The sequence below is a fragment of the Pristis pectinata genome, chromosome 3 (genome assembly GCF_009764475.1).
Source record: "Pristis pectinata isolate sPriPec2 chromosome 3, sPriPec2.1.pri, whole genome shotgun sequence".
In the NCBI taxonomy this organism is placed as follows: domain Eukaryota; kingdom Metazoa; phylum Chordata; class Chondrichthyes; order Rhinopristiformes; family Pristidae; genus Pristis; species Pristis pectinata.
In genome coordinates this window covers 2568679-2584482 of record NC_067407.1, presented here as the reverse complement: position 1 = coordinate 2584482, position 15804 = coordinate 2568679, and the positions used below count along the sequence as shown (strand labels likewise).

The window sequence follows — 15804 nt, the reverse complement described above, 5'->3', positions numbered from 1 at the left end:
TTTTCCCCAGCAGTTCTAGGTAACTGTAAGACCCACAATTAATGATTCAGAAACAGCTTCTTCCCCTCTACCATCAGATTTCTGAAGTCCATGAACACTACCTCGTTATTCCTTTTTTTTGCACTATTTATTTTTGTAATTTATAGTAAATTTGAATCTTTGCATTGTACTGCTGCCACAAAACAACAAATTTCATGCCGTAAGTCACTGATAATAAACCTGATTCTGATTAGTATTCTTGGGAATCTTCAGTTTCATACCCATGACCTTAAAACAATGTGCCCAGCTAAATAAAACATCCAAGTCCAGAGATGTTTGGGTTAAAGAACTTTCCCCAGTGACCCTTCTCAACTCAACATGATGATGTTAAAAGCTTAATGCTAGCAGGAAAGATCGTTCAATAAGCATTAAGAGGACAGCTGTAGGGCTTAATCCTGTTTCAACGATCCTGAAAAATGGACCTTTTCTTTCACACTAAAGTCATTAAGGGAACAGGAAACAAAATTACGGCTTCTTCCTAGTTTCGACTTTTTGGGAGATTACACAGCAGCAATTCCCATCCAGAAACCAAATCTTACAATCTTTGTTTTTGCCAAAAAGGCATCTTGTTCTGTGAAACTAAACCATATCAACACATCCATTGCTGTAAAGACCTATATCACTAAATAGTAGGTTGCAATATACAGTACCTGAACATAACACTAGGGAAGGTTTTAAAGAGGTTGTTCAACACTGAATTGGAAACATTTAATTCGAAAGAGCTTAAGCTACAAATAGAGACTGACTCTATGGTATAGGTAGCTGTGAATCGTACAAGTCTGAGCGACATTATTTAATATCTTCTGAAATACATTATGTGAATTCTAAATGTATGTATTTAAAAAATGGGAGGTTTAATCAAAGAAACAAATCTCAGGCATGATTTTGACACAAATGAGATCTGGAGACACTACATTAAGGAAGAAATTTCTCACTTGAGTACAATACATTTACAAGTTGCTTCACTGCATCAGCCAGGACTAACAGACATTCCTTGGGTTGATTAAGTTGAAAATATTTGGATATGAGGCAGAGAAAAAGTATGAATAACCTGATATAGTTTAAAAGAGCTTTTACATTTGTCTGTTTCTATACAGCACCCTGTACATTAGAACACAGAACATGAGTGGGTACTCTAACTAGAACATTTAACTTACTATTCCATAAAATTAATGAACAGAGAAATGAATGGACAAGAATTTGAGCAGTTTAGCAACAAAAGACACGAGTCTTGCAATCAGCACGGTCACTTTCTTCCTGAAATGATGTCTTCGTCACACAATTTTCTAATCCAAATTTATCCTGTTAAATCTGAAATAAAAGGTGTTATATTGGAAGGCTGATTCACACTTCACATTTTAAAGCACATCATTTGGAACACTGAACAGGAACACAATGTTAATGGCCAAAGACACTGACCACTAGAAGGGAAATCATTAACCAGAGTCATCTTATCAGGACAAAGATCAAAGGGTTATATCCAAATGGCAAAAATACTGGAAACCCTGAGATGTGACTTCAACAGGCACCTGCCAGAAGGAAGGTTAATCCTTCAGGTACACAGAGTGTTTGACATGGAGAGAGAGGGAGAGGGAGAAAAAGGGTAAGGGAGAGGCATCAGAAGGAAACGGGAAAGTGCTGCAGGTAATACTTTGTAAGCACTTGTGAGAAAATAATCTGGAATTGTATTAAACGAGGTGAGGACGACCATTGTTCCCAGAGGTGTCCAACGAAATGGAAGATTGAATGGAGCAAGGGATGGAGATAAGAGAGAGAAAGTGATGAGATGCAGGGATAGAGGTTGGGGTGAAAGGGATGCAGGGGAGCGCCGGGCAGTGTGGGGGGAACCGGGTGGCGGAGGGGAATGTGAGGGAGTGGAAGGGCTGTTGGAGGACTGGAGGGAGTGCTGGGTGACAGAGAGGATGGAGAGGAGAGGATACAGGAGAGGGGAGTGCAGGGACGGATGGGACAGGGTGTCGGGAGGCGGGACAGAGGGGATCGGGAGGAGGAACGGGGGGTCGAAGGGCAGTGTGGAGGGGGCAGCAGGAGGGACAGGAGAGGTGAGTGGGGGGACGGAGGAGATGGACAGACGGACAGCAGTACATGGAGGACTGCACGGATGGACAGGGGGCGCGGGGTCAGCAGGAGAAGGGAGCGCGCACAAGGGGCGAGGATGGACAGGGGGCGCGGGCATGAGGATGGGTGGCGGGGGCGCGGACAGGGACGGGGACGCGGACAGGGACGGGGACGCGGACAGGGACGGGGGTCGCGGGGGCGCGGACAGGGGTCGCGGAGACGAGGACAGGGACGGGGGTCGCGGGGGCGCGGACAGGGACGGGGGTCGCGGGGGCGCGGACAGGGGTCGCGGAGACGAGGACAGGGACGGGGGTCGCGGGGGCGCGGACAGGGACGGGGGTCGCGGGGGCGCGGACGGGGGTCGCGGACGCGCGGACAGGGACGGGGACGCGGACAGGGACGGGGGTCGCGGGGGCGCGGACGGGGGTCGCGGACGCGCGGACAGGGACGGGGACGCGGACAGGGACGGGGGTCGCGGGGGCGCGGACGGGGGTCGCGGAGACGAGGACGGGGGTCGCGGAGACGAGGACGGGGACGTTGGTCGCGGGGGCGCGGACAGGGACGGGGGTCGCGGACAGGGACGGGGGTCGCGGGGGCGCGGACGGGGGTCGCGGAGACGAGGACGGGGGTCGCGGAGACGAGGACGGGGACGTTGGTCGCGGGGGCGCGGACAGGGACGGGGGTCGCGGACAGGGACGGGGGTCGCGGGGGCGCGGACAGGGACGGGGGTCGCAGACGAGGGTCGCGGGGTCGGGGACGGGGGTCGCGGACGCGCGGACGGGGACGCGGACAGGGACGGGGGTCGCGGGGGCGCGGACGGGGGTCGCGGACGCGCGGACAGGGACGGGGGTCGCAGACGCGCGGACGGGGACGGGGACGGGGGCGCGGCCGTACCTCTCCCCGCCGGCTGAGCGCCCCGGGCCGGCTCAGCAGCGCCGTGTCCCCGCACACCACGGCCGTGTCCTCCACGAACACGCAGTCGGGCAGCCCCTCGTCGGCCGGCAGCTCCAGCACCTCCAGGCCGAGCCCGGCGCCCAGGGTGCGCACGTAGTGTTCGTGCTCCCGCCGGGCCCGCGCCGTGTCCACCCCCTCCGTCCCGCTCCGCCGCAGCGCGCCGCCCGCCAGCGAGTCGGGGATCCCGCGCACCACAGCGTGGCTGCAGCGCCCGAAGCCCGCCATGGTCCCGCGCGTCTGGCGGCAGGCGCGGGACGCGCGCTCACGGCCGGGGGAGGGGGCGCGGTCACGGGCGGGGCGGGAGGGGGCGCGGTCACGCCAGTCCTCCCCCTGTGCGCGCTGCTCGCCTCCTGCTCCTCCCTCATCCTCATCCTCTCATCCCCCTCCCCCCTCATCCCCCTCCTCCCTCCTCTCATCCCCCTCCCCCCTCATCCCCCTCCTCCCTCCTCTCATCCCCTCCCCCTCCTCTCATCCCCTCCCCTCATCCCCCTCCCCCCTCATCCCCCTCCTCCTCCCTCCTCTCATCACCCTCCCCCCACATCCCCTCCCCCTCATCCCCTCATCCCCTTCCCTCATCCCCCTCCCCTCATCCCCCTCCCTCCTCTCATCCCCTCCTGCTCTCATCCCCCTCCCCCCTCATCCCCCTCCCCTCATCCCCCTCCCTCCTCTCATCCCCTCCTGCCTCCTCTCATCCCCCTCCCCCCTCATCCCCCTCCTCCCTCCTCTCATCCCCCTCCCCCCACATCCCCTCCCCCTCATCCCCCTCCCCTCATCCCCCTCCCCTCATCCCCCTGCCCCTCCCTCCCATTCCCCTCCCCCTCCCTCCCCTCATCCCCCTGCCCCTCCCTCCCATCCCCCTCCCTCCTCTCATCCCCTCCTCTCATCCCCCTCCCCCCTCATCCCCTCCCCCCTCATCCCCTCCCCCTCATCCCCTTCCCTCATCCCCCTCCCCTCATCCCCCTCCCTCCTCTCATCCCCTCCTCCCTCCTCTCATCCCCTCCTCCCTCCTCTCATCCCCCTCCCCCCTCATCCCCCTCCCTCATCCCCCTCCCTCCTCTCATCCCCTCCTCCCTCCTCTCATCCCCTCCTCCCTCCTCTCATCCCCCTCCCCCCTCATCCCCCTCCCCTCATCCCCCTCCCCCTCCCTCCTCTATCCCCCTCCCCCTCCCTCCTCTCATCCCCTCCTCCCTCCTCTCATCCCCTCCTCTCATCCCCCTCCCCCCTTTCCCTCCCCTCTCATCCCCCTGCCTCCCCTCATCCCCTCCCCCTCCCCTCTCATCCCCTCCCCTCTCATCCCCCTCCCCTCTCACCCCCTCCATCTCATGTCTCCCCCTTATCCCCCTCCCTCCTCTCATCCCCTCCCCTTTCACCCCCTCCTCTCTCATCCCCTCCCTCATCCCCTCCCCCTCTCTCCTCTCATCCCCCTCCCCTCTCACCCCCTCTGTCTCATCTCTCCCCCTTATCCCCCTCCCTCCTCTCATCCCCTCCCTCTCATCACTCTCCTTCCCCTTCCCCCTCACTCCCTCTCTCCACCTCCCTCCATCCTTCTATCTACTCAGTCCCTCACCCTATCCCTCCCTCTCCCACCTTCAGCCTCCCTCTCCCTATCACCTTGTCTTCCATCTCCTCCCTGACCCTCACTATTTCTCCCTGACCTCCCCTCACCCTCCACCTACCTCACCCTCCATACCTCTGCCACCATCTCCCACCCTTGGTCTCTGCTTCTGTTCTCTCCCCTCCTGCGCACCCATCTCATCACCTTGCCCTCCTCCACATCACCCCGACCTTCCAAACCCACACCATCTCCCCTCACATCCAGCTATGCTCCCCCTCATTCCCCTCCTCTTCCATTTGCCCTCCCTCGCTTGCTACCCCTTCCCACCCTCCCTTATTGTCAGTCTATAAGCCCCCTCTGATCCTGCCATCCCTGCTGCCCTCCCACTTCCCCGTGACCCCCCTCTCCCTCTACCTCCTCTCCTCATGTTCTCAGTTCCCACCTCCTTGTACCTCACCAATTCCCCTTCCTTCCCCATTTTCCCCTCCCTCTTGCTTCTCCTCCTTCGATCTCTCCTTCCTTGTCCCACTATCCTCTCCCCCATTCATTCCGCACCCTCCAAACCACACCTCTCCCTCTCTCCCCCCGCCATTCTCCTCCTCTCTCTTTCTATCCCACACTCTCTCCCACTCTTCTTCCCACCTTCCCTCCATCCCTCTCTTTCCTTCTCCCTCCCCCACACTCCTTCCACCTCTTAGCCCCCTCCCTCTCACAGAAACAGGCTCGCCAAGCACTGTGCTCCATAAATTCCTTGTGAATTCATTCATTCATGAATTTCTTGTGAACGCTGCTTATCTGATGCTATGTGCCTGTGATGCTGCTGCAAGTAAGTTTTTCGCTGCACCTGTGCACACATGTGCACAGTAGTAGCATAGCGGTTAGCATAACGCTTTACAGCGCCAGCGACCCGGGTTCAATTCCGGCCGCTGTCTGTAAGGAGTTTGTACGTTCTCCCTGTGTCTGCGTGGGTTTCCTCCGGGTGCTCCGGTTTCCTCCCACATTCCAAAGACGTACGGGTTAGGAAGTTGTGGGCATGCTATGTTGGCGCCAGAAGCGTGGCGACACTTGTGGGCTGCCCCCAGAGCACTACGCAAAAAGATGCATTTCACTGTGTGTTTTGATGTATATGTGACTAATAAAGATATCTTATGTACTTGTGCAGATGACAATAAACTCGATTTTGACTTTGATAAAGGTCAGCTTTGCCTTTCACAACCAGACTGGGATGCCTTCACCAAATACCTTTACTCAGGTTGTGGCATACCTTCCACAATACCATCAGCAATTCTGTCACTGTTCTGCTTTCAAATCACTCACCCTATTCCACTCACAGATCCACGAGCTGTCCAAATCTTCTAGGCTGAACATACTGCCTCAAGTCGACTGATGAGATAAGTCTTCCTCTGACTGCAGTGCCATTGGTCATGCCTCCTGCTCTTTACCCAGGTTCCCTGCTGGTGTGGAGTCAGGCTCAGCCGGATGACCACCAAAAGCGTGCTGTCCTCACCAGATGACCATCTGCACCGTGCTTCTTCACAGTTGCGTGGACCATGGCTGTTGGCTGCTCTGAATAGTTTTGTCTTCGATAGATCCGTTGTCCCAGCTCTATCAGTTTTATCTTCTCTCCTGCATCATGAATCGGTTCAGAGTCACTAATTCTTGATTTAGTGCAGCACAGGGAATGTGGGGAGGATAAATTGGGGTCAGGGTAAATGGGTGGTTGATGATTGGTGCGGACTTGGTGGTACACCACGGGCACATCCCTCCCCACCATCGGTAGTATCTACATGAGGCCTCAAGAAGGCAACATCCATCATCAAGGATCCCCACCATCCGGGCCGTGCCATCTTCTCACAGCTCCCATCGGGCAGGAGGTACAGAAGCCTGAAGTCCCCACACCACCAGGTTCAGGAACAGCTACTTCCCTTCAACCATTCAGTTCTTGCACCAACCGGCACAACCCTAATCACTGCAGTTTAGCAACACTATGACCACTCTGATCACTTTGCACTAAAATGGACTTTGTATTATTTTGTTCTAATTGTGTTCTTTCTTATAAACATTGTGTTTAATTTATGCTTTTCTTGAATGCTGCTTATCTGATGCTCTGTGCCTGTGATGTTGCTGCAAGTTAGCTTTTCATTGCACCTGTGCATAAGATGACAATGATATTGCAGATGACAATAAACTGGACTTTGACTTTGAAGGGCCTGTTACCATGCTGTGTAACTCCTTAAAACAATCCAAAGTTCCTGCTTATCAATTTTCCCCTGTTGTACTTTTACTTTGAGTTTTTATTTCTTCAGTTGTACAGAGGGATCTTGGGGTCCAAGTGCATAGTTCCCTGCAAGTGGCCACACAACAAGATAGAGTGGTCAAGAAGGTCTGTGGCATGTTGCCTTCATCACTAGGGGCATAGAGTACAAGAGTCAGGAAGTCATGCTGCATTTGTATAAAACTTTGGTTAGATTGCTCTTGAAGTATTGTGTGCAATTCTGGTTGTCCCATTACAAGAAGTATGTAAAAGGTGTAGAAGAGGTTTACCAGGATGCTGCCTGGATAAGAAGGCTTGAGCTATAAGGAGAGGTCGGACAAATTTGGGTTGTTTTTCTCTGGAGCGGCGGAGGCTGTGGAGAGGCCTATCAGAAGTTTATAATATAATGAGAGGCATAGATAGACAGAATCAATTTCCCAGGGTAGAAATATCAAATACTCAAGGACATGTATTTAAGGTGAGAAGGGGAAAGTTCAAAGGAGATGTGTGGGGCAAGTTTTTTTACACAGAGAGTGGTGGATGCCTGGAATGGGCTGCTGGGGGGAGTGGTAGAAGCAGATAGGGTAGTGGCATTTAAATATTGGTGAGGGTCAAAGGGGACATGCCGAATTTTTTTAGCCTCCTAAGGAAGTGGAGTAACAAAAGAAAAAAATCACCTTGAATCTGATTTCGTCTTTAATGGTGACATTCTGCTGCTTCTTAGGCACATTCTTTTGAAGACCACAGTCTAAAAGGACTTGGAAAAGGTAAAAGAAAATGCTATTTTGCTTTCCTAAGTCTTTTTGATCTCAGGATATCACAAAACCTTTTGTAGAGGGTGAAGCACTTCTGAGGTACAGTAATGGCTGTAATGAGGGAGTTTGCCAGTTGAATTGCACACAGCAAGCTCTCACACACAACAGATACTTGAAGCGGTGATGTTGATTTTGGAGGGTACTCTTGGCCAAGACATGGCAATAATTCTGCTGTTTTTCTTCAAAATCACATCATAGGGTTTCAGAGGGCAGAAGTGTTCTCAAATACTCAAATGTGGTCTTAATCCTCCCCCGGCAAAGGAAAACTGTGGTAAATTAAATTAAGTTTCTCTTTGCACCCCCCCCCCCAATCGGGCAGAAGATACAAAAGCCTGAAAGCACGTACCACCAGGCTCAAGGACAGCGTCTATCCCACTGTTATAAGACCATTGAACGATCCCCTAGTACGCTAAGATGGACTCTTGATCTCACAATCTTCTTCTACAAACCCACTGATGCCCACAGCTACCTTGATTACAGCTCCTCCCACCCTGTCTCTTGCAAAGATGCTATCTCATTTCCTCAATTTCTCCGCCTCCACCGCATCTGCTCCCATGATGAGGCTTTCCACTCCAGGACATCCGAGATGTCCAACTTCTTTTCTAACCAGGGCTTCCCCCTGACTGTGGTCAAGAGAGCTCGCATTCATATCTCTGCCATTTCCCACACCTCTGCTCTTACCCTACCAGACCCAACAGGGATAGGGTCCCCCTTGTCCTCACATTTCATCCCACCAGCCTACATATCTAACACATCATTCTCCGCCACTTCCGCCATCTCCAACGGGACCCCCCCACCAAGCAGATCTTCCCCTCCCTACCCTTTTCTGTCTTTCACAGGGACCACTCTCTCCACGACTCCCCAGTTCACTCCTTGCCCCCCCACCCATCCCACTCCCACCCCAGGAGCTTTCCACTACCCCGTCATAGGTGCAATACCTGCCCCTACACCACCTCCATCCAGGGACCCAAACAGTCCTTTCGGGTGAGACAGAGATTCACCTGCACCTCCCTTAATATCATCTACTGCATTCGGTGCTCCAAGTGTGTCCTCCTCTACGTTGGGGAGGCCAAACGCAGACTAGGTGACCGTTTCGCAGAACAACTGCGCTCTGTCCGTAACCGTGATCTACATCTCCCCATTGCCGGTCACTTCAACTCCCCCTCCCACACTATCACTGATATGTCAGTCCTCGGCCTCCTCCACTGCCAGGAGAATTCCAAGTGCAAACTGGAGGAACAGCACCTCATTTTCCATCTTGGAACCTTGCAGCCTAATGGCATGAACATTGAATTCTCCCACTTTAATTAATCCCCACACCCCTTCCCCACACTGACCCCCCCACCCCACCATGCTTCTTCTCTTCTCCCCTTGCTTCTACCTTTTTTTCCTCCTTACCTCTGACCCATCCCCCGGTGGACCTGCTCTCCCCTCCTCCCCCGCACCTGCCCATCACTATCTCTTACCTGCATCTACCTATCACCACCCTGTGCCCACCCCGCCTCCCCTCTTTTGTCCACCTATCACTGCTCTGCTTTTCCCCCCTATATATTGGGCTTCCCCTTTTCCTATCTTCAGTCCTGAGGAAGGATCCTGAACCAAAATGTTGACCACCTGCTTTTCTCCACAGATGCTGCCTGGCCTGCTGAGTTCCTCCAGCATCATCGTGTTTTTCATCTGGTTTCCAGCATCTACAGTCCTTTGTTTCTCACAATCTACATCGTTATGACCTTGCACCTTACTGTCTGCCTGCACTGCACTTTTTCTGTAACTGTAAAACTCTATTCTGCATTCTGTTATTGTTTTCCCTTGTACTACCTCAATGCACTGATGTGATGAAATGATCTGTATGGATGGCATGCAAAACAAAGTTTTTCACTGTACCTCGGTACATGTGACAATAATAAACCAATTTACCAATTTAAATTAAATTGGGAGGGAGAGAAGAGAGAATGTCCGGGGTGGGTGGGGTCTTTGATTATGCTGGCTGCTTTACCAAGGCAGCGAGAAGGGTAGACAGAGTCCATGGAGAGGAGGCTGGTTTCTGTGATGTGCTGAGCTGTGTCCCCAACTCTCTGCAGTTTCTTGCAGTCTCGGGAAGAGCAGTTGCTGTACCAAGCTGTGCTGCATCCAGATAGGATGCTTTCTATGGTGCATCTATAAAAATTGTTGAGAGTCAAAGGGGACATGCCGAATTTGTTTAGCCTCCTGAGGAAGTAGAGGCACTGGTGAGCTCTCGTGGCTGTGGCATCTATGTGGTTGGACCAGGACAGGCTATTGATGATGCTCGCTCCTCGGAACTTGATGCTCTCAACCTTCTTGACCTCAGCACCGTTGATGTAAACAGGAGTGTGTGCACCACCCGCTTTCCTGAAGTCAATGATCAGCTCTTTCATTTTGCTGACGTTGAGGGAAAGGTTGTTGCTATGACACCATGTCACTGGGCTGTCTATCTCCTTCCGTGCTCCAACTGCACTACCATGGACCTGTCTCTGATTCGTTTTTTTTTGCACTGTCTTATTTTCGCACAGTGTTTCTTCTCTATATTGTATAATTTTATGTATAATTTACATTGTGTTGTCTGTACCTATGTGCCTGTGACGCTGCTGAAAGCAAGTTTTTCATTGTACCTGTACCTCACTGTACTTGTGTACAGAGAACATAGAACATAGAACACTACAGCACAGTACAGGCCCTTCAGCCCACAATGTTGTGCCAACATCTTATCCTGCTCTAAGATCTATCTAACCCTTCCCTCCCACATAGCCCCCTGTTTTTCTATCATTCATGTGTTTATCTAAGAGACAATAAACTTGACGACAATTTAACAACTCCAGCGACCCATGTTAGATCCCAATCTCCGGTGCTGTCTGCCTGAAGTTTGCATGCTCCACCCACAAATGGGGAGCTTAGATCTGCTCTGCTGGCTCTGGCCATTGAATACTATTTCCACTGGTGGGCAGTCCTGCGGCCAGGAGTTGCAGGTCACTGCATTGGTACTTGATTTGTGCCTGGTGCGGCTGTCTGTATGCCCACTCTAACGTGACTGTCCCCTGGATTGATGCTCATGGTAGAGAGAGGGGTATATCAGGCCATGAGGTGACAAATGCTGGCGGAATATATTTATAAGCCTAAAGCACTGTTGTTAGCTTGGACTAACCACCTTCAGTAGCTTCATCACTGACCTGCCATCCACTGTACATCAACAGGGGGGATGCTGTAGTAGGAGAGCACATAGCTGTCACGTGACAGTAACAACACTGATCCCTCTGGTCGGAGAACAGCATTGCTTATCAGATCGGAAGTAACACCACTGTCAATCAAGGTTTTGCTCCACCCCACCCATCAGGTGTGGGCATAGGGATTGGCCTTGGAGACCACCTTTGTTCCTGAACCTGCCTGACCATTGGCCTGTCTAAATTACCTGGCCAGGCTGCACCCAGCCTTCCAGCACTATAAAGAGTGTTGCACTTCCTAGTACTTCCTCTTTTGACTCCCCCAGGAATAATGAGACAACACTGCAGAGACCACTGGTAAGAGTGTGCACCACCATGTTGTTTGGGAGCATCTTAGTCAGATTCCAGGGAGTGTTAGGGCTAATGCTTGTCTGGGTCAAAGAGTTCAGGCATTGAAGTGTTTATCCCTTGATAAGCTGTACCTTGTTTATTGTGTGTTTTTGTGTGTGTGTATATCTCATCCTCGATTCCCCCACACGTTCACGGTCTCCCGCGCGCGTGTGTGAGTATGTATCCGTTCCCATTCATTCTGTCCCCACGTTTGCCTTTGTGATTAAACTATTTTTAAATCCAAAGCCTGTGTCCAGAGTCCTGCATCTTTAAGATTCCAAAAGAACCTTTTCACACAACAGATGCTCATTGATGGTTGCCCAACATCCAGTTCCATTTACAATTCCTGAGAAAATGAGGCAGCCCATGACTTCTTGAAGCCACATTTGGACGACATGCTAGCATGGGCTGTTCAGTGGCAAGTAACACCTGAACAAATGCCCATCTCCAACAAGAGAGGTCTTAACTAGCTGCCCTTAACATTCAATGGTTTTAGAGTCATAGAGTGAGTACAGCACAGAAACAGGCCCTTCAGCCCACCACGTCTATGCTGACCTTCTTGTCCATCTACACTAATCCCATTTACCCACATTAGGATCGTATCCTCCCTACACCTTGTCTATCTAAGTGTCTGCCTAAATGTCTCTTAAGCGCAGTGATTCTATCCGATTCCACCACCTAGTCTGGCAGTGAGCTCCAGATCTGAAACATTCTCCGTGTAAAAAACACACCCCTCAGATCCCCTTTAAAGTACCTTCCTCTTACCTTAAACTTATGCCTTCTTGATTTTTAATACACCTACAATAGGTGAAAGACTCTGATTATCTACCCTAACAATGCCTCTTATAAATTTTATATATCTTTCCATGGTATCACCACCATTGAATCCCCTACAAACAGCCTGGAAGTGATAGGGGGTTAAATAAAAATTAATCAGCTGCTAAAAGGAGATAATCTGGTCATTAAAGCATTATTTCACTTCACAAACTCAGAGCGTTCTGAAGTATTTTACAATACTTCAGACTCATGAATCGGATTCAGTTTTTTGAAGAGATGACCAAGAGGACCTGATGAGGGCAGGGCAGTGGGCTTTAGCAAGACCTTTGTCAAGAGCCCACATGGTTTAAACGGTACAACAAATTTCATGTCATCTAAGTCAGTGATAATAAATCTGATTCTGATTCTGGTTGGCTGGTCTGGAAGGTTAGATTACATGGGCTCCAGGGTGAGTGAGCCAATTGGATACAAAATTGGCTTGGTGGTAGGGGAGAGTTGTTCTTCAGGTTGGAGGCCTGTGACCAGTGGTGTGCTGCAGGGGTCGGTGCTGGGTCCTCTGTTGTTTGTCATCTATATTAATGATTTGGATGAGAACGTAGGGGGCGTGGTTAGTAAGTTTGCAGATGAACTGTCCTCTAGACCACCATGACATTGGTGCTCTAGTGGACAGTGAAGAAGGTTGTCTAAGGTTACAACAGGATCTGGATCAACTGGGAAAGTGGGCGATGGAGATGGAATTTAACTTGGACGTGTGAAGTGTTGTGTTTTGGGAAGTTAAACCAGGGCAGGACTTACACAATAAACGGCAGGGCCCTGGAGAGCGTTGTAGAACAGAGAGACCTAGAGGTACAAATACATAGTTCCCTAAAAGTGGCGACACAGGTCGACAGGGTGGTGAAGGAGGTGTTTGATACGCTTGCCTTCATCAGTCCGGGCACTGAGTACAAGAGGTAGGATGTCATGTTGCAACTACGAGTCATTGGTGAGACCACACTTGGAGTATTATGCACAGTTCTGGTCGCCCTGCTGTAGGAAGGATGTGATTAAGCTGGAAAGGGCACAGAAAAGATTCACAAGGATTGACAGGACTGGAGGGCTTGGGTTATTAGAACCATAGAACCATACAGCACAAAACAGGCCCTTCGGCCCACCATGTTGTGCCGTCCATCAGACCACCCTCACACTATCTAACCCCTTCCTCCCGCATATCCCCCCATCCCACACTCCTCCATATGCCTATCCAACAAGCTCTTGAACCTGTCCAATGTATCTGCCTCCACCACCACCCCAGGCAGTGCATTCCATGCACCAACCACTCTCTGGGTGAAAAACCTCCCTCTGACATCTCCCCTGAACCTCCCACCCATAACCTTAAAGCCATGACCTCTCATCTTGAGCATTGGTGCCCTGGGAAGGAGGCGCTGACTGTCTACTCTATCTATTCCTCTCAATATTTTATATACCTCTATCATGTCTCCTCTCATCCTCCTCCTTTCCAGTGAATAAAGCCCTAGCACCTTAAGCCTCTCCTCATATTCAATACTCTCCAATCCAGGCAGCATCCTGGTAAATCTCCTCTGCACCCTCTCCAACGCCTCCACATCCTTCCTATAATGAGGCGACCAGAACTGAACACAGTACTCTAAGTGTGGCCTAACTAGAGTTTTGTAAAGCTGCATCATCACCTCGCGGCTCTTAAACTCAATCCCGCGACTTATGAAAGCCAACATCCCATTGGCCTTCTTAACTGCTCTTTCCACCTGTGAGACAACTTTCAATGAACTGTGAATATGAACCCCCAGATCCCTCTGCTCCTCCACACTGCCAAGTACCTTGCCATTCACCCAGTACTCTGCCCTGGAGTTTGTCCTTCCAAAGTGTACCACCTCACACTTCTCCGGATTGAACTCCATCTGCCACTTGTCAGCCCAGCTCTGCATCCTATCAATATCCCTCTGTAAACTCCGACAGCCCTCCACACTATCCACAACACCGCCTATCTTAGTGTCGTCCGCAAACTTACTAACCCAGCCTTCCACCCCCTCATCTAAGTCATCTATAAATATCACAAAAAGTAGAGGTCCCAGAACCGATCCCTGCGGGACACCACTAGTCACTGCCTTCCAATCCGAGGGCACTCCTTCCACCACAACCCTCTGCTTTCTACATGCAAGCCAATTCCTAATCCACACAGCCAAGCTTCCTTGGATCCCTTGGCCTCTGACCTTCTGAAGAAGCCTACCATGAGGAACCTTATCAAACGCCTTACTAAAATCCATGTAAACCACATCCACCGCACTACCCTCATCAATCTTCCTGGTCACCTCCTCAAAGAACTCTATCAGGCTTGTGAGGCAAGATCTTCCCTTCACAAAGCCATGCTGGCTGTCCCTAATCAGTCCATGATTCTCAAAACAGCCCCAGTCTCTCTTAGGAGAGACTGGGGCTGTTTTCCCTGGAACGAATGAGGCTGAGGGGTAACCATATAGAGGCTCATGTAATCATAGATAAGGTGGATGGTCACAGTCTGTTTCCAAGGGTAGGGGAGTCTAAAATTTAAAGAGGGCAGGGGTTTGTGAGAGGGGAAAGGTTTAAAGGAGACCTGAGGGGGAAGTTTTTCACACAGTGGGTGGTGGGTGTGTGGAACGAGCTGCCAGAGGAAGTGGTAGAGGTGGGTACAGTTACAACATTTAAAAGGTACTTCGACAGGTACATGGGTGGGAAAGGTTTGGAGGGATATGGGCCAAATATAAACAAGTGGGACCAACTCAGGTAGGCAACATGATCAGCATGGATGAGGTGGGCCACAGGGGCTGTTTTTGTGCTGTGAATTGAAAGGAATTATGACATGTAATCACTCTTGTAATACAGGAAAATGGAGCAAGACCACAGAGTGTAGCAAGATACCAAAGAAGTTGCAAATCAAGAGATAAACCATAGTGGAATGCACTCAGTAGGTTAGGCAGCTCAGTTGAGAGAGAGAAAAAAATGCTTCTTATTTCCTGAGAGATTTCAAAACCTCAGGACACCCAATGCCAAAAGGCCTCATAGCCAACCCTGTATTTTTGAAGTGTTGTCACTGTTGGAACATAGAAAACATGGCAGCAAATGGGCACACAGCAAGATCCCATACCCTACATCTGTGTCCTCTAGTTTTGCCTACCTCTGATATGGGATAAGCCCCTTGCTGTCTTAATCTATCTATACCCTTCATAACTCTATACACCTCAGTCATGTCCCCTCTGAACCCCCTCCGCTCCAGGGAGAAGACACCCAGTCTCTTCGGTCTCTCCTCATAACTGGAACACTCCATCCCAGGCAGCACCCTGGTGACCTCTGCACCCTCTCCAGCGCTGTCACAACCTTCCTGTAGTGTGGTGACCAGAACTGCACCCAGTGCTCTAGCTGAGGTCTGACCAATGGTTTATAGAGCTGGATTCTGTATTCAGTGCTGTGACTAACGAAGGCCAGGATCCCATATGCCTTCCTAACCATGTTATCTACCTGCATTGCTTCCTTTCAGGATCTATGGACTTTACCATCACAATCTATCGGTTAGCGTAACGCCTTACAGCGCCAGCGACCCGGCTTCAATTCTGGCCACTGTCTGTAAGAAGTTTGTACGTTCTCCCCATGTCTGCGTGGGTTTCCTCCGGGTGCTCCGGTTTCCTCCCACATTCCAAAGACGTATGGGTTAGGAAGTTGTGGGGATGGTATGTTGGCGCTGGAAGCGTGGCGACACTTGCGGGCTGCCCCCAGAACACTCTA

The 15804-nt window shown here is 51.2% G+C and overlaps 1 protein-coding gene and 1 long non-coding RNA gene across 2 annotated transcripts in view; one reads left to right on the top strand and one right to left on the bottom strand.

Moving 5' to 3' along the window:
• The window catches only part of ddah1 (dimethylarginine dimethylaminohydrolase 1), a 112888-nt gene extending 109448 nt beyond the window's left edge, over positions 1–3440 (bottom strand). Inside the window, exon 1 of the mRNA XM_052013096.1 lies at positions 3010–3440. Coding sequence (XP_051869056.1) covers positions 3010–3294 — 285 coding nt within the window. The 5' untranslated portion in view covers positions 3295–3440. The remainder of the gene's footprint in view (positions 1–3009) is intronic.
• On the top strand, positions 1378–6830 carry LOC127568867 (uncharacterized). Its single transcript, XR_007956091.1, has 2 exons — positions 1378–1683; positions 6071–6830. It is a non-coding gene; the product is annotated as an uncharacterized LOC127568867 (long non-coding RNA).
• Positions 6831–15804: the final 8974 nt, after the last annotated feature.